Below are 27213 nucleotides of genomic sequence, written 5' to 3'. Positions count from 1 at the left end.
CTTGTTTGAAAGAAAAAATGACCCCAAATCCCCGTAAATAACTGTCCCACAATTTTTCCTGTATGTTTAATTTTGTCTATTTTCCCCACTAGCAGCCAGAGATCCAATAAACTATTGAAGGCTAAAGGCTGATGTAACTCCTTTTTTAGGGCAGTGATTTCAACAACAGCGACTGTGTATGAAGAGCTTTTTTCAAACCAGGGAAGAAGAACAAACAGCTAGAAAAACAAAAATGTAAAGTGCTTATGCAAAAATCTGTCATGGACATCTGGACCACCCTTGTCCAGCTCAGGAAATGTAACACCGGTCATGCCTCTAAGTGAAAAACATCAATTGCACGTTCTGTTTTCGAAGGATCAAAGGTCCCCCATCAGCTCAGCATTTCAGGCCGGGCAGTAACTCGCTGAGCTGGGCTCTTGATGCAGGTCTCCGTCTCCCCTCTGTCCTGCAGCACCTCTGCAGCCTCCTGCCACTAGCACTGCAAGGTGGTTCCAGCATTTGTGTAGCTGTGACTTTTCAGCACCCATGCAGTCAGGCAGCTGTGTACCACGATGCTGCAGTGGTAATGAGAAAAAGGGAAAGGCGGGCACTGAAAGTCACGCAAGTCACCTCTTTCTGTGAAAGCTTGACTCTCCAGCCTAACAATAACATTGTTTACAGCACACAATGCAACTCACTGAGATACTGAGGTTTAAATTTTGCTTCTGTAAATGCGGAGAGTATCTCTGCTTTCTCCCTAAGGTTTTGGGACACACGGGTACAGAGCTCAGATTTATAATCATTTTATTTTTGGAATACCTAAACTGTCACTGATGTGATAGACTGTATTGGCTCCAAAGGACTAGTGTAGCTAAACAGAGACACGGTTTGATTTAAGATTAGATACTTTTGTAAAAACAAAGCTTTACAAAATATAAGATGAGTGGAAATTTGCCATATTTACAGTTCAAATACCAAAGAAATCTCTCTTCCCAGCACTACTGGGTCTAGACATCTGTTTTTCGTGCTTAAAATACAAATGCTGTGACAGCAAAACAGTTCACAACTGCAGGAATTGAAGCTGTCTAGAGTCAAGAATAAAAATGACTTGTCCTCCATGGCAAGCAAAAAGCAGGAGGAAAAAACCTCTTGCAATTAGTGGTGGAAAATACAATCAGGTGTTCAAAATTATTACAGCCATATGTAAGGCAGACTCCCTCACCGCCGAAGCCACAGGCAAAACACAGTCTGGAGTACTCTTCATACATTGATACACAAATAGCTGGGAATGATGGGGACTTTTTGGGTCATAAGGCTCACAGCTATCCCATACAACCACATCAGAAAATACCAACACAGGTTTTGTTCCCCCCCACCTCACTCCCCCAGTAGAAGGCTGTACATCCAGTCAAAAAGCAGTCCAAATCCATTATCACCTGTCCGAGGTGACATCCATCTTCTCTCATGTCTATTCTTTTGATAATGAACTATGCTCTTTGCTGACTTAATCCTCATGAGAGTCATTGATTCATGGTTTCAGTGTAACATGGATAACATTAAAAGAATCATCTGTAAGAAAAATACATATGGCCAAATCCACTGGCTAACCTGGACAATGTTCCTTTAAGTTTAAAGCCTCTATTGTGCTAAATATCCAGATGTTAACAATCTCTTCTAGACGCTATGAATGCAGGAAGGACAGGTTTTTAGCAATTAGAAAAATAGTAGTACACTTACAGATGGCAAAATTTAGCTGAGTTTGTTTGGTTAATAGGTCAGCAGTTTGGGACAGTTGGTGGTTGTTACAGGGCAGCAAGGAGGGTTTGTGCAATGAGACGTGCTGGCAAGCACAAGGAACACGCCGGTACCCACGGGGCACTCACAGATGAAAGCGTGCTGTATAATCCATGGCACTCAAAAGACATCCCTTATTCCATCGTTTCCTTCTACCTTTAAAAAAAGCTTTGAAAACACTTCGCGATAGGTTTGAACAGTGGCAGGGAAAGCGCGAATATATATAAACCAGAAAAAATGCGCACGGTGGAATAATGTTTTGGGCATATAAGGATACTACACATGTAAGGCTTGAACTAAAGTTTGTATCCATAAATACTTTTTGGGTAGAACAAGAATTAAATAAGTGATAAAGTGCTTTCCTGATTAAGGCACCAGTCTTTGCTGCTATTTGCAGACTTCTGTAAAGATTATTCTCATGCTTTGCAGAAATATAACATGCAAGGGGCTGGTGTCAAGCCGTGAGCAGGTGCATGCTAACATTGCTTCTAGAGCAGACATGTGTCTGCTGCAACGATTTATGAAGCGTTCCTCACAGTAGCGTGGATTTGGCTAGTGGCCTTTGTAATTTATCTTTGCTGATATCGTTATATGCCTTGAGAACATTTATCTTCCTAAACGTAAAGAGTAAATGATTGTTTTAACAAGGAGAAAACAAGCCTTGTTATAACAGCCCTGGACTAGGGACCATGGAAAGGCTTGGATTTTTAGCACACTCCCATTTGTTTTAACAGCTGCTTATGGTTACTAAAGTCACTGAACAAAGATATGGTTATTTTACCTTTATTGATGGCCCAAGTTCCCTCCTATTTTCTCTGTCTTTGCAGATCAGCAGAGGCCATGCTTGGAGCCACAGATCTTTGCAGTCAGCCAGATCTGTGCAGTTTTCTGCATGCAGTGGTGCAGTTGGCACTTCTTACATTGAAATCTTACACCGAAAATTTGATTACATATAAGGATACAAAAAAGGGGCCATATCCAATTTAAATAATCCATCCATTGATCTCAGTGGTGGTTTCCAGTCCTTTAGGTTTCATGGACCCCCATGGAGCCATTGACGATTGACCTGATTTTCTTGGTTATTTTTTGCAGAACCTTAGAATTAGTTCACAGTCACCACAAGGTCCATGGAAAACACATAAAATCACTAATCTAAGGTATGTATAAGATGCTAGCACCTAAATTCCTACAATCCTAATTGGTGAACACTAACAAACCTTAGGGAAGTTTCATCACTTGCCCAGCAAACAGACTAGACACATTATTATGCTCGCTTGTTCTTTCTAAGTTGCATGCTGCCCTAAAGAAACCAGCCTCAGCACAGACTACATCTGTATCTATAGTAGCTTCTCCTCTAGCAAAAGTCAGAGCTAGTGGTGATTTTGCAATTCATAAGAATAAAAACAATTTCTTTCCAGATTGTTATTCTTCTCCCTTCCTGGGTATGGGCAGAACAGAAGAGAACAGGACAATAATCTGAAAAAGCTAAACCCCAGAGAGGAGAAAATTGAAATTTTAATGAGGAATCAGGGCTTTAGAGGTGTCAAGTGTTAGAGTATGACTGTCCCAGCTCTCATGCCACTAGAAGGGAGAATGGAAATTAATGCTGGGCTGCTGGGATTGTGAAGGAAGCAGCATAACCACAGAATCAGCACCAATTTTTTTGAATACGGGCCCAGATTTTGCTTTGGAACAAGAACTTGGACTCACATGAATTGTGTGAGGGCTTGGCCTTGAAAAATCAATGGGTGCTCAGTATCTGGCAGGATCAAGTCCATGGTGAACAAGAGACTTGGCTCAGATGTGAAACAACACTTCTTCTGCTTTCCAGCCCCATGGTGTAACCACCAGACCACAAACGTCTTTCCCACTTTTTGCTGTTAAGAAGGAAGCGTCAGTTTTCAGGCTTGGAGAAATGTGGCAGACTGAGGGCAGGAAGGATCTGTCATTCATAAGAAAACGTAGGGTAGAGTTTCAAGATCTATTTAAATTTTAAATTTCCTTAATGCTGATAGAGTCCGGGGGCAGAAGAAGGTTCCGTCACCTGTGGCTCTCACTGCAGCACGCAGCAAAATCTCTCTTCTAGCTGCCCTCTGAAGTGCCTGTGAAAACTAATGGCACACTTAAATTCCCTCACACTCTGGAAAACTGTGGCACCTTGCACAAGATAGAAAGCTGGCTCATTTTTGATTCCTTCTTCTTCCCCTAGCCCCAAAAGGGACTTTGAATTCGTGTGCATTCCTGATTAGTATGATGACATAAATCACAGCAAGCTGCCTTCATGTTGAGACATGAAGCCAGCACTCCGCAGTGCCCTGCAGTGCACATATTCTCAACAACTCGCAGTGCAATGAAACCAAACCAAGTTGCTTCTGGTGTAATGTGCTGCACAAAATGTTGCAATTATCTCCAAGGATGTGGGAGCTTTATCTGCTTCAAACCTTTGCTCTCAGACATTATAAAGTTAATTATAAAATGTGCCAAGAGGGAGGCAAGGAGAAACCTTGTTAACCTTTTCTTTCTGCGGCTTTCCCCCCTCGTTGCATTTACATTGGCCTTGAAGAACCGGGACATTTTGCAGATGGTTTAGGGTCTATAAATTCTTATTTAAATCACCATGAGCCAAGTATAACAGGTAGCAGTCCAGACTTCTCTAGAAAGGACAAACCCCAGCTAAGCATGTAAATAATACTCTGGTGCTTTTTAGCATATAAATACATACACTGAGCCAGGTACCCTGGAAGGTTTATTCACATTTTCCTATTGTTACTCTGTAAAGTGCACTGGGTATGCATCGTATGACTCTGCAATATTTTTTTTAAATGCTACTTCTCAGTGAATAGCTCAAAGTGACAGGCTAAAGGAAGGTCACCTGTCCTTCACTGCTGCACTGTCAGAAGGTGTTCCTCTCAGGTGGCTAATAAAGACAACCAAAGCCCCAGCAATCTCTGTCCATATCCACCAGCAGCTTCAAAAGGCAGAGTCCAAATAGGCTGTCACCAATCATGAAAAAGCAAGAAGAAATTACCTGCTTGAGATCAGGCTGATGTAAGAAATGAGAGCTGATCAAGGATGGCAACATTACGTTTTCTTTACTAATGGTGAAGAGTGTGGCAACAATACAGCACATTGCACAGCAGGGAAGTACTGTTCTGTGCTAACTGAGAAAAACAGGATACTCGTTACTGACGTTAGAGCTGGGATATGTCCTGAGCCAGGCACTGAAGACACTATTTGAGCAAACTGTATCATCCCTGGCCTTGGTGTCCCTGTGGGGAAGATAATGCTGTCTTCCTCTGGCCATGTTATGAGAGTTAATGAATAAAGTCTCTATACGTTGTACTTCTGATGAAGAATCCTCTGCACATATTAACGTCTTTTTATTTAAGAGTGAAACAAATAGATTCTGCACCTTATATTTACTTATTTGTTCTGAGAAATTTAAGAATCCTTTCCAGACTTGTTTATTTTTTATAGATTTTTAATATCTTTTTTCTGCCCCCATCTGCCAGCTCTGCCTCATGGTCCATGTGTTGGTGAGTCAAAGAGTGTTAAATGTATATAGCTCCCTCCAGAGTTTCTCAGCGAGATTCAATGAAGCCCTTGCCATGAGGGATGCCTAGCTCTCCTCCCACCAGCCCCCCAAAACAGGGTTTTGTTATTCATCTGCTCTTGGCTGAGACTTGACAAAAGAAGCCGCAGACTGGAAGTCATTCACAGGCACTGAGAAAGATGAAGGCTGTGCCTTTAAACTCTGTCCTGATGCAGAACAACATTTTACAGGTGGCCATCCATAGCAGTTGAAATCACTGGATGAAAACAGAGTCTGAATGTTACAAAACATTTCTTTTTAATATTGTACTTTCACTAATATTTTTGCAGCAGTCTTGTGCCTAAACATAGAGGCTATCCTAGAAAGCTGTCAGGGCATACTAATTCTCACAGCCCCACAAAATACACCCCTGAAACCAAAACAGGGTGCAGGTGGTTTTCCAGCGTAAACATCAGCTGCAAATGCACATACACAGCACTTTCAGGTCACCCAGTATTTTCAGCTCTGCAAATGTTACATCTCTTGGTACTACCTCTTAGAGGCTGAACTTCAGAAGCAGAGTGGCTATGGCTTACGGACATGGCTTTTTGGGGACCCAAGTATCCAGTCAGAGGATCCCTTTCTTCAGACAAATGGCATTTTCGGATGTGGTGGTTTATTAATCTTTGGTTTCCTGGCCTGCTGCCTTCATGTGTGGTTGCCTATCCTTGCCTTCAGGGGCTAGGCAACTCATTGCCCTGTACTGCTGACAAGAGTGCATGATTCTGAGTTCAAATATTCTGTACCTGTTTTGCACAGGAATGAATATCACACAAGGTGCCAGGCAAGTGAAGCATAGCTAATGTAAAAACACCTTGGTCTGGTTCCCAGTTACCCTGCAGCTGTGTTAGTATTTACAGCACTGTGAGTAAAGTGCTCCTGAATCAGAATAGGAACAACTTCTATTCACTTTGCATGCATAAATCAGGCCACGTAGTTCTGCTGGAATTACAAGCTGTTTGCAATCATTTATCTCCCTTCACATGCTTTGCCCAGCAGGTAGTCTGTAATTATTTGATAATAAAAATTACAGGCATTTTTACACCACTGGTCCTCTGCAGGAGCTGAAGATTACCCAGTAATTTTTACACGAGTTGAGAATTTCAGCCTGATGTTCTGGCAGACTTCCAGGTTGGAAGACTCGATCGCCTGTCTAAATCCTCCTGGTATTTCTCACGGGTTGTGGCACTCTTCTCATCCTCCCGAGGCGGCACGCTGTGGAACAGCTGCATTGCCGTGCTCAGGCAGCTCTGCAACACAATGGTGGCAGGAAGAATTCTTCCAAAGAAAAAATGCTTATGGTTTGGTGACTTTGACAAGGCCCCTTGGGAGCTGCAGGGATGAGAGAGGCCATATGAATGAAACGGACTGCTGTGCCCCGTTAGTCTGATATACGATAAAAGCTTGTGATAGTTTTCATATGATTATTAGAATTTTCAAACACATGTAAAAACTCCTCTGCTTTGGTTTTATTCCTTCCCTCAAAAAAATGCTTTCAAAATACTCCAAAAGAAATGAAGATGATTAGCATTAGACATCAGAGTGTCATATAAAAAACACATAGCCAAAAACTGAGATTGTTACCAGCAGAAGATTACCTCTACCATCATTTTTCTGGGTTTCGCTGGAGTAGATCTGAAAAGCATATGTCCTGCTTTGCAAAGGTAACTTCTTGCAAAATTATTCCTTTCTTTCTACCATCATTATAAAGGACTTTTTTTTTTTTTGCCTCTGCATTTGATAATTTATGTATTTGTAAGCATAATAAAACTACAGTGGTTTGGACATTTACTGAGAATGACTGGTTTGGGGAATTTGAGAAACAGAAAGAGATAAAAACATCAGTTCGAAAAAGGAGTGCCTGCATTACAAATGGACTTTGTTATTTGTATCTTGGCAAGTATCATTAAACTTTAATTCTTTATGCACCCATGACAGATAAGTTTGTCCCACTTTGCATTAAAGATGTTATGCATTATTTTTGACAATGTAATAAAACCACTGCACTGAGACCTCACCCCAGCACACTAAAGCCTCTGCTCAGCACATCTGTGCCTGCAGAATCAGGCCTTGGCTTCTCCTCCCCGCTGCAATCAACAGGACTACTGTTGGGAACTTGGAGACTAGCTTTTTTTCCTTGTAAGGGTTCCCTTTACCCAGCAAAACAGCCCGTTTCACCAGGAAAAGTGAGTTTGCAGGGTCCTGGGGTTCTGCTGGGGGTGTTTGATTTCTTTGCCTCATTCTCAAAAATTGAACCCAGTTTTTCAGCCCGGAAAAATGCACTAAACCCCAACCCTTAGTGTTAGACTACCAACCATGAGTGTTAGACTACCAGAGCCATCGCGGCACGGCCTCTTACCCTCGCCGCTTCCAAAGGCAGCCCGCTCACTGCACTGTTGCACACCCATCGTTTTACTGTCTCTGAAGGGCAGTGAACGGACCAGCTTCATCTTCAGTTAACATCTCGCTTCAAGTTCATTGCTAATCATCGATATAAGTGTTGTTTTGTCTGAGGCATGGCTGAGTTCGGGTTTGTGCTTAGCTTTGTGCCAAGAGCTGGTTATAAGTCCGTTATCGGTGGCGGCTCCGTCCCACGGGCCGTTTCGGTAATGGAAAGGGTCTGGTCTGGCATGAGCACGAGACCCATGGGTGAGTGCCGCCTGAGGTAGGCACTTCGGAGTCGCCTTCCGAGAGTCCTACATTTCTTCAGCATGGGACGTTGAGAGGATTTTAAAGGGCTTTAGGCTCTTCGGGGGACACACTGGTGTCTCTTGATGGCCCCAGAAGCCAAGATGGCCGTTGCATCTGAGGTAGCCGTGGCCCACGGCGGGCAGGAGGGCCAGGCCCTGGTGACACGGGGATGATCCCCTCACAGAGCCTCACTCAAGGGAGCTGGCCAGACCCCCACAGCGGCCTTGGGAGAGCCGGGACAGCCCCACCGCCTCGGGTGGGGGTGAGGCAGGGGTGACACCCGCCGTGGGGGCCCCTGTGGCACAGCGCGGCACGGTGCAGCCATGGCGGCCCACGGCCAAGGCGTCCGTCGGGCCCAGTCCCTCAGGGGAAACTCACGATCCCCGAGGGAGAACTGTCGGTCCCTGAGGTGAAAGTGCAGGGCCCTGAGGGAGAAGTGCTGATCCCTGAGGGGAAAGTGCCGATCGCTGAGGGAGAAGTGCCCGTCCCTGTGGGGGAAGTGTCGATCCCCGAGGGGAAAGCGCCGGTCCCCGCTGTGCCGGCGGCGGGGCAGCCCTCCTCCTCCCCCACCCGTGCGATGCGCGGCCGCATGTGGGGCGCAGGCGGCGGAGTCTCCACCTCTTCTGGCAACTTGAACCTGTGGCTGCCAAGCTCCATTAAAGCTATCGGCAGCCGGGGGAACGCACTCCGCAGCGAAGGCGCCGTGGGCTGTGGTGGTTTTAAAAAGATATATATTTTAATATCCCCCCACCCCCCCTCCCCCGGCTTCGCAAGGCTCGGGGCTGAGCAGCGGGACTGCTCCGGAGCCCGCCCCGCCGCGCCCAGCCGCCCGCCGGCGGGCTGAAGCCGGGGTCCCGCCACCGCGGGCACCGGAGCGCCGGAGCCGGCCCATGGCTGCGCCGCCGGGCGCCGCGCCCCGCTGAGCTCCGCGGGCAGCGGCCGCGGTCGCTCCTCTCCTGGCGCCGAGCTCGGCGAGGAAGCGGAGCGGACACCATGGTCCGGTGCTGGTGGCTCGCCGGGCTGCTCGTAGGTAGGTGGCACCGGCGGCCGCTGCCGTGCCGGGCGGGGGGAGGGCAGGGGGAGCGGGTGTCGTCCCTTCGGGGGGCTCCCCGCCGCCTCCCAGGCGCTGCGAAGGGGCAGGAAGGGTCGGGGGATCGCCGGGAGGGTGCAGGGAAATAGGGGGCAAGGGGATTGTGTGGAGAGCGCGAAGAAGCAGCAAGGAGCGTGCGAGGAGGGTGCGAGGAGGGCGCAGGGAAGGTGCCGGGCGGGTCTCCCTGGGGCCGGCTCCGGGCCGGGGTCCCCGGCCGTCCCAGCCGCCCCGGGCCACGCTGCCGGCGGGGCGGGGGGCACCAGGCGCCCGGAGCCCCGCTCGCTCGCTTCCTGCCCGGCTCTCCCCGCCGACGCTGCCCGGCCCGGCCCGGCGCGGCTTTCCCCGCGGTGCCCGGCCGGAGCGTCCGCCGTGCTCCTGGGCAGAGCCCCGGAGGGAGCACGGAGCCCCGGGGATGCTGCGGGGCCGGGGAGGGGGGACAGCCCCCGCAGCCGAGGGCTTTCCCGTCCCCGAGCGGCGGGTGGCGATGCCGGGAGGGCTGGAGGTCCGGTGCCGAGGTGCCCAGGGCGGTGCTGGGCTGGGGCTCAGGGCGCCCCCCAACCCCTCTAGGGCTTTCCCCATTGCTCCTGCCCGGAGCGCAGACACGGGGAGCGCTTCAGCTCGGTCTGGATCCAGGGGTCAGAGGTGGTTCTCAGTGGTGTTTCACTGGGAGTTGGGAATTATCCCTGGGAGGATCCATCACCTGCCCCAGCAAGGGACAACTTCACAAGCAGTCTGCTTCTCCGGGGCCGTGTCACCGAGCCCCAGCAGCGCAGACCCTCCAAGCGGCCCATACCCTCCGAGCAGCCCAGATCCTCCGAGCAGCGCAGGCTGCATCTTTGCGGCTCCCTTTCGGAAAGGCGGCTTTCAACCCCACAGTTCTTGGAGCGGTTTCAGAAGAAAAGGTTCTGGCTTAGGAGACCATATGGGAGAACAAAGACAACTGTGCTGTGAAAAAACGCAAAATGATTTCTCTTTACGACAAGGAGTGGAGCCTGAAGGAGGCTCGTCCATCCTCGCACAGTGTATTATCCTAGGAAACGTAAGGGAGACCCTTGGTTGAGCCTTTGCACCCCTGACCAGAAGGGGCAGGTGAAAGGATGGGTGGGAGGGTGCCCCCGAGGCCCCCCTGCAGTCTGCACACTGGGAACCCAGACACCTGGGTTTCCCACTGCTTGCTTCCTTTCTGCCACTTACTCATCTGAGGTTTTGGGCAGCGAAATAGCACACTGGCTGCCTCTCCAGCTCAGGGCTTAGTTTAGTGATAAGAAGCATTGTATAGTGACAGCTATCGGGCAATATTTGCATGAAGTGTAAAGGACTAGACTACAGAAAGAGCTCTCTAAGCATGGTACTTCTATAGGGTTACTTTTCTGTTCTCCTTACACAGGGGCTTTGTTGTAAGTTGTTTCCCAAAGACAAGGCTAAACAGGTTGAGAAATACATATTCTTCTCTGTATATTTTATTAGCTCAAATGGCACTGCTTAGAGATCTGTTATACTGCATTATGTAAGATGACTTGCTTAAGTCTAATTAGAATACTTCTTCCTTAAATCCTCATACAATTTATTTTAGTCCAATCTAATTTAAACCCTGTGCTTCTTCCATCTGATGTCAGTGAGGGAAATTTCCATTGATTTCAGTAAGAACAGAAGCTGGACCTTAAAACGCACATTTAAATAGCTAAGTCAGATCCAGAACTTATTAAAATCAAAGCAAGGTTTGCTTCACTGTGAGCAAGACTGGCATTCTGTATTTTGCATAAAACTGAACATCAGCATGATACCAGTACATAAGTAGTTGAAAAAGCACTTTAGTTAGGTAACTGAATCTGATTTTGGAATCTCCTCCAGAAAAGAATCCCTCATTTCTGGAGATGTCCCCAGAGACGTGCTGAGTTTTACCTAAGCTTTCATTAAAGTCTTTGCATTCCAATAACACCACACTGCTTTTGTTCATGTGTAGCTTCTCCATGGTTTTAACTTAAAAGATCTATTCTTGCTTTCAATGTTTATTTTTAACTTTGAAAATTACAGTGTTGAGGGAAGACAAGACCAGCAGTTGCATTCAGTTGTGAGATTAGGAAGAGAATCCCATAAATGATAGTACTATATTCAATATAGATATGTGTGTATATATGCTATTAAATTAACATCATTGTCTTTGGTTCACATAGTTGTTTGGGCAATGTTTACTTAGCTAATATATTTTTACCAAATTGGCAGTTTTTATTCTTCATTTCTCAAGCTAGCCAAAAAGTCAACAACAAATGTATTATGCCAGATCATGTGATATGACTCTATTTGTTCTTTCCGTAATTATAGGTTAGCCGTGTTTCAAAATATATGGATATAGATAAAAACAGGGCAGATATGTAAAAAAAGCACAAGTGAAAAAAAATATCGTGTGGTTTCTATATTTTCCCCACAAGCACAAATTGTTGAGTAAGGAGATTTTCAAAAGCCAGAAATTGCTGTGAAGAAAACCAAAGCTGGAATCCAGTGCTAGGGGAGGCTGCATCTGGCAGAACAAAGTTTGGAAAGAGGTTTTGCTTTCAATGGGATCCTGTGTTTCCCCACAACATAGCATATGTCATCGATAAAGACAACGCTTTCATGCATGAGATACAATCACTGCTAAAATCAACCTCGAAATTAGGAAGCACCTATACGATGCTGTTACACAGTTCCTTTGGTTTTCTTATGTATTTGCCAAGGAAGATAAAGCTATGAAAAAAGAGAAGTCTAAACTTCATGATTTTAAGATGGTGCATCTCAGGTGTAATAGTACCAAGAAACTGACAGTGAGAATGTGAGAATTTTAATGTGTAACCCCTCTTCTGTAGGCTAAGAGAGCTGCCAGAAACTGAAAATATGATTCATAGAACAGCTCCTTCTCTACCCAGGTTTAATTGTGTAAGATCTGAGGGGTTAGTAATCTGCAATCTGTGGGGGTTTTTTCTTCTTTAAGGAGTTAAAAGGTCTCATGCTCTAAAATGCAAAATTAGGAAAGTCCTGTTTCTGTGTGCTAGGAAAGAAACTCTTATGACTATTTGAAATGCCAAAGCTCCCGAGTGTTAAGTGATAAGAGGGTTGAAATCCATCATTATTTTTGACTTTTAGCAGGGTGATAGTATGATAATCGTGTCTTTCATACTGATGTTTTCTCGTTTTCAGTGAATAGCTTATTAAATCATCACAGTTTGAATTGTGCTGAAACTGAGAATGCTGCAGTGAAGCTCAGCTCCTGTGGCACTGGTAGGCAGACATTTGGATCAGTGCAACAACAGCTCTCAACTTAAAACTGGTGTAATGGTACAGAAATGAACAGGAGAAGTCTCACTACTGAGTGTTTGAAGAGATTTGTTTGAGTTTAGTTTTTAAAATAATGCTTTAAACTTGAGTGTATGCATTTGGTCAGTCACTGAAAAAGTCCCTCATGGTTTCTGCTGGGTTAATGAGAAACACTGTCAAACGTGCCACATTTTGGCCTTGTCCAAGTTGAAGACGGAGATCCCTGGAAGCGGGCTTTCACCCCATACTCTGAGATCAATGTATACACCAGGCTCCCCACTGAGACAATTGGGTTCACCTTTTTCACACTCTTACTAGATCCACAAGTGCTGGACACTGGCAGGTTATGGCTTTTAAGTGTCCCTTCTCCCCTGTTGATACAAAAACACAATAACACGTTATTTTTGAAGCTTTTCAGAGAAGCTTTTTTTGAGAAAAAAAAATCTTACTTCCAGTTAGACTTCCTGGAAAAGATGGATGAAAATATAAATGGCAGCAAAGTTTTACTGCAAAAAAGCTCCCAAGTTTTGTTAGTTTTGAGTAGCACAAGCCCCGTTATTAGATTATGCAGCAAGTAGTTTGAATGTCAACTTAGATTTTAGCATCTGTCGGCAGTGTTTAAGAGAACTGGAACACATCAAAACTCGGCTAATGTTGACAGGCAAAACAGTAGACTGAAATTTCAGGCTATCTAGAAACCACACCCAGACCCCAAAATGCATGTTAGAAGTAACTTTAATTCTGTGCTTCAGCTGAACAAGTAACCTTTTTCTGTGGTCACGTGTGATTCTAAGTTAAACATGCGTGCTTATTTCTGGTGTGGGCTGTGTATCAGTTTACCACCTTTCTGCAGAGCTTTTTTTCTGAGGATACCTTCCACTATGACTGCGTTTGAAAGCCCTTCTCATCCTTGGCTTCCAAGGAGCCAAGTAGTCTCAGACTATTAGACCGTATTAGATCGTATTAGATCCTATTTTTATTACTATAAATGGTAGCCTTGCAGCAGTTCCAAGAATCCTGTTGTGTTAGGTGCTAAATAAGTGGAGAACAAAAGGATTGTTCTTGCTTTAGTGGATTTATAATCTGATTTCCTAGTAGAAGTTCCGTCTGAACATGAGGAAGAACTTCTTCCCTCTGAGGGTGACGGAGCCCTGGAACAGGCTGCCCAGGGAGGTTGTGGAGTCTCCTTCTCTGGAGATATTCAAGACCCGCCTGGACAAGATCCTGTGCGGCCTGCTGTAGGTGACCCTGCTTCGGCAGGGGGGTTGGACTAGATGACCCACAGAGGTCCCTTCCAGCCCCTACTATTCTGTGATTCTGTGATTCTGTAATGGTGAGTCCTTGACATTGCAGGGACCTACTGGGATTCTCAACTGTGTCCAGCAGTTTGGTACCTATTGCAGTTTCTTGTGTCTTTACACACCTAAATGCCTCTGTGCATCTGGCCTGTATTTCTAGTCCCATGGAGGCCAAGCAGTGATTTCGATGAGCGGGATGGCAAACAATGTGCTTACACAGGAGACCAGCTGTCTCCCGTGGGAGCAGGGAACTGGGACGGCTCCATGGCCGTGGGAGACTGAAAGGCCACTCAGAGTATCCCGCCGATTCCCTGCCAAGAGCGGGTTATTCCCTGCTGTGCTACTGCTTTGTTTGATCTCTCAAAATCCTGCCAAGCAAGTGGTCATAGGCTGCCTGCTAGATTGTGCCTCAACAATTTCACCCTGATATACAAGCCACATTTTTTCCTCTCTTCATTCACTCCCAACAGAACTTCTTTATTCACCGCAAGGAATTCCTCCCCTTCCTTGGTGTTTATGCTTTGTGAATATTTATAGGCTGTTATCACGTCCATCTTACCCCAGCTGTCACTCAGCCAGGCTACATGTACTCTGCTCTTTTAATCTTGCTTCGTAACTCAATCCCTGCCACCTTCTAATCATTTTTTGTTGTTCTACTCTCAACTCCCGCCAGTTCCAGTTGCTCATTTTGCTTTGGGTAAACGCTATATTTACGTTAATATTATGTGGTGGGTGGTCCTCTATGTGCTCATGGTCCATGTGAGTGATTTAGATGTTCAAAATGTGGTTGGCATTTTATAGCCAAGCCATGGCCTGATTACCGGTTCCACTCTTCAAAGCACTCCGGGAAAAAATATGCTTAGCCATCACTATTAAAAATGGCCACGATAGCCACGAATAAAGTGTCTGTGCAGGGCTTCCAGGGAATCGCCAAAACTGCATGGGTGCTCTATACATTCGAAATGACAGTATGCCATTAATTTCAAAACCATGTGCTGTATTTTCTAATGAGTTTCCATCTCATCTCAATTGAGGAAGGTAGATGTAATATTTCCCATATGGTAAGATGAATTCCACTTAGAATTTATCTGAGTCGCGATTGTACCCCCAGGGCATTGTTCAGCTTTGGACTGATTTGGTTTGCTTTCGTTTTTGAGAATAAACGCTTTGCCCCGTGTGTTCTCACCAATCTCTCGCCGTCTAGGTACCCAGGGGATTAGAGATCAACTGCCTGTGGTCTCACCTATCTCACCAAATTAAAATTTAACCTTTCACCGATGTTCAAGGGAAAAAGCTCTAGCATTGTCCTTCTTTGGTTTCTTTTGCTTTTTGGGTACATACTGCTCTGTGCCAAACTTCTGCGGCAATATCGATCAGAGTTTAACACAGATCACGGGTTAGCATAGCCTGAACCCCTTTGCTTTTTTCTGTACTTTCAATGCTGAAAAAAGAAGGCGCATAGCAATTATCCCATCAGTTCTTACCTCTCCTGATTAACCATCCCTATCCCTCCAGCCTCTGCCCTGTAGATTTGTGTGGAGGTCGTGAACTGTGGCAGGGGAGCCCTGTGGTTTCTCTGCTTTTGGCTCAGAGCAAGACCCCATTCTTCGCACTCTTGTCTGCTCTCCTGGACCCCTGGGCTGGGCTGCCTGGCGTGGGGCAGGGCTCCAAGCTAAGGGCCCGTTACCGCTGAGCTGACCAGAGCGTTTGGGCCAACAACTGTTCTCCAGTAAATCTTTTGACGTTGACCAGTTTAGCTGTGGAAAAAGTGTATGACTCCTCTTTCTTTCTGAGTCTGCGCAATATCTTCTGGGAGATGGGAGGGAGATACACAAAGTGAAATGGCTCCTGTAGCTGTCAGGACAGCCAGTATGTGGTGAGTAAAGCGCTGTTGTGTAATTGGAAAGCGTGGCATTTTGGTGAACATGAACTGTAGGAGATCTCTTGGGAAGATGTACTCACATCCGCCTCGAGTGCTTTTCTTTCTCACTGCACTACTTATGCCAATCCTTACATGACTTGCTTAGTTCACTCCATTGGAGAATATCCCGTATCCCATTTCTTCTTAGTATCACTTTGTTCTCCAAACGGAGTGTTAACTGTCAGTTTCTGGGGATGGGCGTTTTCTGAAGATGGTGCTGATGCTGTGTTGGTACGGCCATGGGATCTGTCCTGTTTATGGACTCCAATGAAACTGGGCTCAAGCCCTGCAATCCTGTTTACAGTGTTAGGCCCGGTTGTCTTCTTTGAGGCAAACAGCTAGAGAGGGCCATTTTAAGAAGCTACTTTATTTAAATGTCATTTATACTGAAGAAGACCTTTGAGGTGCAGGAGAGAATACCTTCTCCCTTCTCCTCTTCCCTACCACAAACTCCGTCTGTCTTGTTGTCTGTCACTTGGCATGACACTTGCAGGAGAAATAAATGATTCCGTGATTCCAAGGAGCAAAATACTTGCTTCTCTAGTGCCTTAAAAACCTCCAGTCAACTCGCCACAAGTGCTTCACTATTTTAATTGTGGACTTGAGACAACTTAGGCAATGATCACAGCCTCAGAACAAAGCTAGGCTAAAGGTATAGAATACGGTGTCTGAATCTGTTTGCCAAAGTGTTGAAAGTATGTTTTGGAAATTTCTCTAAAATCCTGAGCTGCTTGGGAATTTTGAGTGGGCTGAGTTCCCTCTTAGGATCTGCAGAATTTCGTATATGGTTATGCTGTGTTATGTGCAAGAAACTCAAGGTGATGCTCTACAATGACAGCTAACGTAACACATTTATTGTGCCATCCTTAAAAGAATAACTGAGAAACATCTAGTGAATTTGAAGCATTTTACAAATAGCTGGAACTGAGCATTGGACTGGTGAAACAGCTATATGTAATTATACCCATTTTACAGACAAATAAGAGGAGGGATGAATAATAGAAATACTTTTCCAGAAGCCAAACAGTACTCCAGTGAAAGCGCTGGCATCCTCCCTCAACCGCTTGACCACATTCTGGCTTCAGTTCAGGGAGGCATTACTAATCAGGAAAAATGCTCATGCACTGGCTTAATTTCAAGCACATGCTGAAGTTTCACTGAAACCAATTAGACTAAGCATGTGCTTAAGTTCTGTCCTGAACTGGGTTCAGTTTGCAGATAGGGAAAATGCAAAGTTCTGCTGTGATACAGTTTCCACCCCCCAGTGGCTTATATTTAGGTTTTATAACTTTATAATATTATAATATAAAATGTATCTCTTCCCACAGAATTGTTCGCTTGGGAATGCCTTATTCTGAGTGAATTAAAAGCACTGCTAACTTAATCTCCACACTAATGCAAGAAAAATGGATTTGCTAAATACAAACATTTTCTTTGCTTTTAAAAGAATGCTTACTCCTTTAGTGGCTAACCCAAAATCCATTCTGCGTGCTCTCAGGAGGGAAAAATGCTAAAGAAACACTATTTTGCTCTGTTAATGAAGTCTGTGTGGTAAGTATAATTCGCTTGCACAGAATATATTGATATGTTTCTTATCGTCCATTTCATTCCAGTCTGAACATTCCTCAGAAAATATCAAAGGTTTTATGTCATCTCTAAATGAAGAAATGTGTAATGCTCCATGACTTCAGGCACTGATCTTATCCCTGTGAATGGGTGACTAACTGAAACATTAGAATTATAAATGGGAATAATAAATTCTGGCCATAGGAGGCAATAACATGTAACAGATTAAGCAATCTAGCTCTGGAGAAGAGCTGATCTACAGTAACTAATTTGGTGCAAACTGTAATGTGTGCATTTTCTCCTCCATTTATAAAGAAACAGATGTGTGACTCAAGTTAGCTTTTCTCCAAAGTCGATCTGCTTGGAGGAACACAAACAAGATTTGTTTCCAACAAGGCGTATTACAGTATTTCTCTCCTGGCTGGTATTTTTTTCCTTTAAAAGTGGGAAGCGGGTCTGAAGCTGGAGCACGCAGCAGTTATGTAGCACAGGCCCACTGGCAGGCTCTCATGTTCAGGCTTGGCCATTGCCTAGGAATCTTTTGTCTTAATTTTACCAAAAATTTGCTTTGCGAAGAATTTCCAGTTCTGCTTCTCTATCATTTGATGCTGTGGGTCTGATTTTTCTGAAAATCGCTTATACAAATAAGCGTATGGAACAGTTGGTCAGAGTTTGCTGCTGCTGTTGTGTCAAGGCTTGATCCAGTTTCTGCTGATTCCAGGGATCAGTCGCTGTTCCTGATTGCTGGCGTTGCTAATTGTGCAGCCCCATCGCTCAGAGACTTTGGGCCAGTACTTGGGATGCAGCACACACCGGAAAGCTGGAAAAAGATACTGTTTTGTCTAGCTGCTGTACGGAGGAGCTCTCTGGAAACGCTTGTGGTTAATCGATACAGACAGACGGGATAACGAGTGAGTGGAAGAGATCACAGTTGGGGATTTTTTTAGATTTTCCTGTGAATGAGTATTTTTGTCTTGAAGATGAATTGTGAATAATTCCTCCCTCCTGCCCTAGAACTCTATAAAGCAGTCAATTTGTGTCTCTCGGAAGATGGAGAGAGGAGCTGCTCTGATGTGCTTCACTAGTGTTGAGTAGCAGCGTGACAAATGAGTGACAGCCACTTTATACTGCTCTTGGAATAGAGATGTGCCCTAACTGCAGATTTCAGGTCTGGAACTGAACTTTTCCAGCTTGAAAGGATGTTTGCATCTGGTGGGGCTGGGCTGGGGTGTTTGAGAGAAAAAAGCAGCCACAAAATTTGGATACAAGCCAATAGCTTTTGGTTTGAGGATGCATCCAGCTTGGAGTCTTGTATACAGTTAAGTAAGACAAAATCCCTAGGAATTCCCATCATGTCAAATATTTACATTCTGAAGGCTTTTTCTCCCCCCCCCCCCCCCCCGAGTTTGATCCTGATTATAAAAATTCCCTCTTCTGTTGAATGTGTCAAAATGTAGTGATTGCATTGCCAAAGTGTCTGTGCTCTCAAACAATGTAGACTTTTAGTGGTTCTGCCAAAAGTAGCAGTAAGGGTTCTGTTAAATATTGAAGCTTCTGCTGCAGTAAACACACACAGAGCGCAGGGAACGAATTGAGAACGGGGCTGTATTCTGTGCTGTTATTTCTGTGTAACTATAGACTACACCGACACCACCAGAGTCTTTCTGTGCTTATGAGCAAGAGCAAATTTGACCCTTACAGTCCATTACCTCTAATACAAATACTGTTATTTTTTAGTTTACTGTATTCTCTAGGAGAGTGATTTCATGTTTATTTTGTGTAATTCACTTTGGACTGTCCTTGTACCAAAGGCTCTCCAAAAGCTTTGCCAGTAGTTACGCCTCTTCATAGGTCAGTCAGATGAAAGTTGGTGTATTTTGCAGATGAGTAAAAAACAGACCCAGGAGGAAGAAGTACACAGCAGTAAATACGCCTGAGGCCACAGAGCAAAGTCATGGCAGAGCCAGGATGAGGACACAGAGCCCCAACTCCTAATGTGCTCTACTAATGGGCACCCGTGGGGCAGCTTGCATGGAGGCTGCAGCTGCCACATGAAAGGTTTAACTAATAGCAACGGGTCTTGTCATCCAATACGTTCCTGTTTTCATACGAAGACTCACCGGAACTGCTTATTAGGAAGCAAGCAATTGTGAAGGAGCTGGCTATGCCTGCTCGCCACATCCAGCCCTTGGAGATGATGAAAACAGTACAATTGTGAGGCTGCTCCGGAAAGACCCCGTAACACCAATAATGTGTCTTTCCAGCTAGTTTATGCACTCCAGTGCACTGTGAGGTAACAGAAAACCCAAGGCCGGTTTCACTGGCCCTGAGGTAGGTAGGCTGCTTCTGTTATTGCTCTCCTGCTTCGCTGGGGGCTTGGCTTTCCATGTGTTTGTTCCCTTTGTGGTAGTTTCAGGGTTTGTGTGCTTAAATCTATGCAAATACATTTCAAGGACCCTGTTACTGTGATGTGTAAAACCTTTGCAAATGGCAGCGCCATGGTGAAGTGACTGCATTTGTCCATCAGATGTAAGTTCTGTATTACTAGATCAGTAATAAAACACTATTTGAGTGGAAGGCTCTCTGCCTTGCCCCGTGTTCAAGAGCCTCTGGCTTGCACAGCAGATGTTTAATTACCGAGTTCCCATTTGACTTGGTCTAGGGCTTGCGTTTGTGGCAAACCTGGATGCGGAATATTTGTAACAGGGATTTAACCCTGTGTGAGTGTGTAGGATGTGTTGATGTCTGGGACGAGAGGCTGCTGTCTCGGAATAAATTGGCTGTGGGAATTGGGGAGCCTCCCTGGTAGAGCCCAGCTGTGACTCTCACCCTGGGTGTTTATATTTGTGTTATATCCTGAGCTTGTGAGCCAGGGAATTCTGCTGACATTGCTCAGTAGCTCGTAGTCTTGCCCATGGTTTGCAGCAGATCCGTATGTGCTAGCTTCGTCTGCAAACACGTCTCGTTAGGAAGGTGATTGCACTCCCCAAACCGGGCTTGGGCCCTCCACGATCTCAGTGGTCACTTCTCTCACGTGCAGCCAGGTGGTTTTGGTGTCTCTTCCCAGTGAAGGCTCTGGTTTAGGCAAATCTCCCTGTAAAGATCACAGGGTGGTTCAGGGCGTACAGAAGTACGTGTGTGGCATGCAGGGTCTAGGAGGAGCGGCTGTGGCTCTCTAGCTTGATCTCCTTGGCTGAGGCACAGGGTGTGCAAACGTTTAGCATCCTCACTCTGTGGGAACGGGATACATCTACGTTAGATCTTTCTTTCCAGATGATGGGCAGCCTGAAAAGCAGCCTGTCCCCTCGCCATTGGTACGGAGTGAATAAAAATTGACTTGAAAATTCCCAGCACGCTGCCAGGCAGAGTGCAAAGTATGGCTGGAGCGAGCGAAGCCCGGCTGGGCTCATAAACCCCAGGCAGCCCCAGGCTGGGCTGAACACCACCCGGCCGAGGGACAGGGCTCTGCCGGCCGGGACGGTTGTACCATGGCGGGGAATTGGCGGCGTTTCAGGAGGGGCTTCCCCGAGAGCTGGTTTCGTGGCGTTGCAAAGAGGCAAGTCCCAGGTTTCTTGTTGAAGCAAACTCGTGATGAGTGCAACAGAAGTTTGCTGAAGTAAAGAGTGAGTAACATCTAGGAATATGCATACGTACGCATGTGTGCACGTGAAGGTCTTCAGGATTTAGCGGAGTGTTCGCACATTCCCTAAGCCAATAACATCCGTTGTTATGGGAAATGAGGTAAGTGACAGAATCCCTGTCCTTAGGGCGGGCGACAGGCGAGGCGAATGTTCCCATGCCGTAATTCCCTGTGTCCGTCACCGCTTCAACAATAGCGAGCGAGGGGACGCGAACAAAGAGCTTGTTATTTGTCGCAGTTTGATTTGAAGATTTCGTCTCAAAAATAGTGGGATTCAGAGGAGACTCCGGTTGGGAAACAGTAACAAGCCTGTGTCCCTGGCTGCGAGCCGGCTGCTCCGCGGGCCCGCGCGGGGTCCATCCCGCAGCTCGCTCCGCCGTCAGGGCAGCCGAGGGGCCCGTCTGGGCCCCCGCAGACCCCGCGCTGCCCCCGGCCCGGGGCTCTGCGCAGGGGCAGTCCGGGGACCCTCGGGGGGGGGGGGGCAGGCGCAGCCCCCGCGCTGCTGACGGCTCACCCCGCTTTCTGCCCCCCCCGGCAGCCTGCGCGGCCGCGGAGCCGCCTCTGCGCTGGGAGCCACGGTGCCGGCAGCAGCTGCGCCACCTGCAGGGTGGCTCCGGGATCGCCGCGCGGCTGCCGCCCCGCCTGGAGGGGCGCTGGGTCTCAACCGGGTAAGGCACCCCCCCCCCCCCGGACACCCCCACCCCGTGCACCCCCCACCCCGGGCACCCCCCCATCCCAGCGGGCACAGCCCCCCTCCCCGGGCACCCCCTCCCCGGCGGGCACAGCCCCCCACCCCGGGCACCCCCCACCCCGGGCTCCCCCACTCCGGGCGGGCACCCCCCCTCACGACACCCCTCCCCGCCCCAGAGCCCCCGCACTGCTCCCGCCCGCCGCTCGCCCTTCCCTGCGTTCGGATGCAGCGAGTGAACGCACTCGGCTCCGGCGGGCAGAGCAGCCTTCATCCCCCCCCCGCCCGCCGCACTCCTCCCCGGGGATGGGGCCAAGACCCTCCGTCCGGCCCTGTCACGTCTGGGAGCGGGTGCGCAGAGCTCAAAGCCCCCCAGGGTGGCCACGGGGTGCAGGAGGTTCCTGGCCCCGGTGCTGCTCCCCCTGGGCAGGGGTCCGGCCCTGCGTCGCCCGCCTCAGCGCTGCCTTCCTCCCCAGGTGCGAGGTGCGGCCGGGACCCGAGTTCCTCACGCGATCCTACCTCTTCTACGCCAACCGCCTCTTCAAGGCTTACCAGTTCTACTACTGGGACCCCCACTGCCGCGACCCCTCCTACTCGCTGGTCATCAAGGGCAAGCTCCGGCTGCGCCAGGCCTCCTGGATCACCCGCGGGGCCACTGAGGCCGACTACCACCTCCACAAAGTTGGCATTGTCTTCCACAGCCAGAAGGCCATGCGGGAGGTGGCCTCCCGGATCAACCAGACCTCCGGCGAGGGCTGCGGCGGGTTCCTGCCCCCGGGCCGCAGCTGGGCCCCTGGAGCTCTCTACGAACTGCTCAGCGCCAAGACCGAGCGCGACTGCACGGCCGCCTTGGGCTTCGCCATGCACGAGCTGAGCCTGGTGCGGGTGGAGCAGCATCAGCAGCCCCTGCTGCCGGCGCAGCAGAGCGGGGGCCGGCTGGTGGAGGAGCTGTACCTGGGGGACATCCACACCGAGTGGGTGGAGAGGGTCCACTACCGACCCACGGGCTATCAGCGACCGATGCAGAGCGCGGTGGTAAGGACGACGTCTCTACGCGGTCCCCTCGGCGGTTCGCGAGCTTTGCCAAGCGCGTGGTATTTCCGTACTGGTAAAATAACCGCCTGCCTGCGCTCAGCCCCTTCTGCGCTGAGGACCCGCGGGTGAGGAGGTGCGGGGCTGGAGGTGCGGGTTCCCGGGGAGCTGCCTGGGTGCTCCGCAGCGCCTGAGGCTCACCCTCTCCTTACCGAGGCAGCGGGGCTGGGGCGGGTGAAGCTCAGCGAAACCCAGGTCGGAGGCGAGCCTGCGCTGGCATGGCGCTGGAGTTCGCAGCCGTTCCTGGGCTCCGTGCTCTCGTGGGCTCTGCGGTTCCCTGGTTTCCTGCACCAGAGGCAGGGAGAGCTTCGGGCCGCGCACCACGAGAGGCTGCCTGCTCTCGCCTTTGCCTTCCTCCCCTCTGGTGCAATCCATTGTGTCCTCCAGGCTGAGAGGAGCGAGGAAGAAACGTCTGCCATGAAATCATTAGTCCTCGGGGTAATGCCATTAGAAGAGGAAGTTACCCTGAGCACAATTACGTTATTACGCAGAAATCAAACTTTGGCTTTGACAGAAATAAAACTGAACAGAGACTTGGGTGCTGTTGATTTGATTTTGCAGCAGGTTAGGTCATTGCCAGGAAAGCACATTTCTATCTGAATCGCAGCTAACCCATTCAGAAGTGGTCGAGCAGTGAGATGGTGTGAAAAAAATCCTCCCCGAACTTCACCAGATAGAACCGAATTAACTGAAAAAAATGTATTTTGGAGGCAACATTTCCCCACACGCCAAACTACACCAATGGACCTCTGAAAAACAGAGAGCAACACCCCTCTCCCCCTCAAAAGTAACATTCTCAAATGGGTTAAATTTGTGTTATCTTGGGCCAAAACCATATATATGAGCAAAACCAGATGGTAAACATAAACACTTTTAAAAGTTAATTTAAAACCAAACCTAAAGATACTGAAATTCACTCTCTGAATGTAGCACTGTAATTAATCAGCCAACAGCTCTCCAATGGACCAGCACATGATGTCACCACTTGGCGGTAATTAGAAGCCGCCATACATTAGAAATAACTTCACGTGACTGCTTTAAGCAAGCAAGAGTTTTGGCTCCGTGTCTGTAGTGATAATTTTGTTGGGCCCAGGATTTTCGCCCCCTCGCCCCCTGAACTAACATCCCTTTGCTTGTGCTAGTGAGGGTTGCGCAGCTATGTTAAGAATTATTTTTAACCCTCTTTATGAAAACATCACTCTTTTCCCTCAAATTTATATCTGTTTTAAAGAAACCCATTCTCCCCAAATTACCTTTCATTATCAAAGAATTTCCTGTCTAAGGAGAGCATATATATTTGCCAACTTCTGGGATTATTTAGCCATAATGTACTGTGTACTGTCAGCACTCATTAACGTGACAGTAGCAGTAAAGCAAGCTGAAAATTACTAAATTACAGTAGACTCCAATCAACTTGCATGTAAATTACCCACCCTACAGTTAACTACCGAGTTATTTCACCTCGTTGTGTTCGACAGTTCAGTAAAGATTAGCTTGTGTTCTAGAACATGATACAATGTTCAAACCCTGGTTAGTTAAAAATAAATCAGTTGTGATATAGGAAGTATAAGGAAAAGTTCCAAGGGGCACAAACCTGCTCCTGGCATCGGATCGGCGGGGATTTGGCTCGGGGCTCTGCATGCAGCGCTGGCAGAGAAGCCAAGCTTGGCTCCCCGGTTCGCGGCAGGTCCTCTCCTTCCCCGTCTCCGGGACCGTGCCCGTTCGCTTGGCAAACGCCCGCCTCGCCTGCAGCCCGGCCAGCAGCTGGCCAGCGTAGCCGCAGGAGCACGGGCAGGGGCTCTGTACGGCCGCGTAGGCTGAGTGCAGCCGCAGAGACCTCCCCACGGCGAGGCTTCACAGCCTTTTCGATTGCCAGAAAGAACGCCGCGGTTCGTCCGCATCGGTGCGCTAATGCCTGATGTAGCTGAGGTCTCCCAGCACCCGCATCCTCACCCGTGGGTAAGCGGCACCTCGCCGCGGCAGACTCGTGGGGGACCCGAGGGAGCATCCCCAGCCCTTGTCCGGGGCACAGACCTCTGCTTCTGTCCCGGCGTACCGGGGTGCCAACGAGCCGCGCTTCATCTCACCGACCTGCTGGGGTGTCTCGGGCCAGGTTCGCTGCCGTTGAGCACCCTGGTGCAGGAGAGGGGACTTGGAGCTTTTTAAATGCTCTGAAAGGGTTTTGTGCTTATCGGTTTATAAAAATGTTGTTTTTTTGCCTTCCGCAGCACCACGTGCACCCGTGCCCGGCCTGTGGGATTATATACAGAGCTGACGAACACCACCCGCCCATACTCCCCGTCAGCGCTCAGCTGCCCATGCAGCTCAGCGGCAGCTGGGTGAGCACCCACTGCGAGGTCCGACCTGCCGTGCTTTTCCTTACCAGGTACTTCATATTCCACGGCAACAACCACACCTGGGAAGGTTACTACTACCACTACTCCGACCCGCTCTGCCAACAGCCAACCTTCACCATCTACGCGTCTGGGCACTACACCCAAGGCATCCCCTCCTCCAAAGTGAGGGGTGGCACCGAGCTGGCTTTTAAAGTCACGCGGGCTCGGGTGATGCCGATGGACCAGGTGACGGTGACAATGCTGAACTCCTCCAAACCTGGAAGCTGCGGGCTGACACGCTCCTGGAGCGCTGGGGTGGAGCAGGATATTACACCCACAAATGGATGCTTGGCTCTGGGCATCAAGCTGCCCCACACCGAGTACGAACTTTTCAAAACGGAGCACGACACGAGAGACCGCAGCCTGCTGTACGTTGGCGAAAGGCCCACGGACGGATCCAGCCCCGACAGCCCGGACAAGCGACCCACGTCGTATCAGGCACCTCTGATTCAGTGTGCTGGAGCGTCAGAGGAATTCTCTAACTATGTCAGTCTAAAATACGTGGGAAAAAATGATGGTAATGGGAGTGAAGCACTAAAACCTCTGCCTGTGGCCTTTTTACTGTTTATAGCACTTGTGTTTTTAGGATGGGACTAGTTCTCTGTTCAGGTACAGCACAGAATTCAGACAGTCTTGGTGCTAGCGTGACTTTCAGATCCTTCAAATGAGCACATCTGGAACCAGTTTTACTCAGATTTGGAAACATTTTTTAAAAACACCGAACAACAGCGAACGAAGCCAAGAAGATACGGCTGGCTACATACTGTTTGTCCTGTGGCGTTGCTGCCCAGTCTCCCCTCTTCCTCATGTACGGACTTAATGTAGTGACATGGATGTGCTGCACGTTGCAACAGATACTTTAGCAATATGAGGGGGGGGAAATGCGACATCAATTACAATTGCTGCTTTGAGCTTTTGACATTGCTAAGATTAAATCAAGAGCTTGATTCAGACGTAATTCAAACATCCAAAGTGTCGGCTGCCAAGTTTCTTTGAGGTTAAGTTCCCTCCCATCACACTCCTTATTGCTGTTCTTGCAAATTTAATCTGCAGAGTCAGTCAGCAATAGATAAACAGCGAGTGCTCTTGATAAGGGCACGGTTAATCACGCCTTTTTCAGTTTACAGCTATTTTCTGTAGTTCTGCTGTGTATGTACGCACACAAAGATGCAACACACAGTCTTCCCCTTACGTACGTACAACAAGCAGCCCTCAGAGAGCATCCGCCTGACAGACTTATGCCTGACCCTGGTCATAAAAGAAGATACAGTAAATGGAAAAGGCGTCTGTGCACAACCGCTCCAACCTTCGGCATCAGCTGGCCACAGACACCGCATCCTGGCTGCATTATTCTGGCTTTTCCAGCGCAGGGCTGGCCTAAGCTTGGGTACGTCGGCAGTGGCCCCGTGTCACTGCCCGCCTGCTCCAGCTCGCCAGGCAACCACGACTCCCCCTCACCACGCGCCAAGCGAAGCAGAAGGTTGCTTACAAGTCTTCGCAGGCCGTGTTTTTCACCGTCTCCTCTTGAGGAAGCGTACTGGCAGACCCGTTGTTCACCCAGCTCTCCTTTCTATCCAAGTGTCACTTCCACCCTCGTTCCTGTGAAGATGTTTTATAAATCTGCCTCCAGTGAGCCGTGTGCTGGGGAGACACTCGGATCAGACAGCACAGTCAGGGCAGACCCATTCCTACTGGCCAGAAGGACAAACTCAGAAATTGCACTCCCTGCCTGCTGCAGCTGAGAAGCGTATTGCTTGGAGACGACCTCCTCCCAGTAGCTAAATCCTCTCCAAATAGGCCTATATATCTTACTCACAAAGGGTATTTTGTTAAACCAGCTATGCAATAGCTACCTTCTTAATGCTGTTATTTACGAACTTGCAGCTTGTCCTTAGATAAATTATGGGGTTTATAACATAAAAATACTTTTGGGGGATCTGTACATTAATAATTCAGATGAGATGCTTATTAAATGCATACAATTGTGACATAAATGTTGTCAGCATGTTCACATGTTCCAGGCATGATCGAATATTAATCACAAACAGTTACACATCCAAGAGGACACACAAAAGGCCAGGCTTGACTACCTCGCCTTTGAGTCCCTCTGCCATCAGTGGAGAAGACGACTTCTCCGGGGTCAGTTCAGCAGGCAGAATGCCTCCCTGTTCCTGA

General features: G+C 48.1%; 1 protein-coding gene across 1 annotated transcript; it reads left to right on the top strand.

Annotated features, from left to right (window-relative positions):
• Nucleotides 1–8941: 8941 nt before the first annotated feature.
• APCDD1L (APC down-regulated 1 like) lies at nucleotides 8942–27022 on the top strand. The gene is made up of 4 exons (XM_075438963.1): nucleotides 8942–9086; nucleotides 21401–21530; nucleotides 22027–22585; nucleotides 24871–27022. Exons 1-4 carry the CDS (start codon nucleotides 9050–9052, stop codon nucleotides 25633–25635), a joined length of 1491 nt encoding a protein of 496 aa, XP_075295078.1. The 5' UTR covers nucleotides 8942–9049; the 3' UTR covers nucleotides 25636–27022.
• The last annotated feature ends 191 nt before the right edge of the window (nucleotides 27023–27213 follow it).

Source organism: Opisthocomus hoazin, chromosome 18 (genome assembly GCF_030867145.1).
Source record: "Opisthocomus hoazin isolate bOpiHoa1 chromosome 18, bOpiHoa1.hap1, whole genome shotgun sequence".
NCBI classification, from domain to species: domain Eukaryota; kingdom Metazoa; phylum Chordata; class Aves; order Opisthocomiformes; family Opisthocomidae; genus Opisthocomus; species Opisthocomus hoazin.
The sequence above is the reverse complement of the archived record's forward strand: the minus strand, read 5'-3'. Positions and strand labels throughout refer to the sequence as shown.

Bases quoted from the DNA above. Each gene is read 5' to 3' on its own strand.
- APCDD1L (XM_075438963.1), top strand. From the start codon at position 9,050: ATGGTCCGGTGCTGGTGGCTCGCCGGGCTGCTCGTAG. The intron at 9,087-21,400 runs GTAGGTGGCACC...CCCCCCCGGCAG, and splicing joins GCTCGCCGGGCTGCTCGTAG to CCTGCGCGGCCGCGGAGCCG. The intron at 22,586-24,870 runs GTAAGGACGACG...TGCCTTCCGCAG, and splicing joins GACCGATGCAGAGCGCGGTG to CACCACGTGCACCCGTGCCC.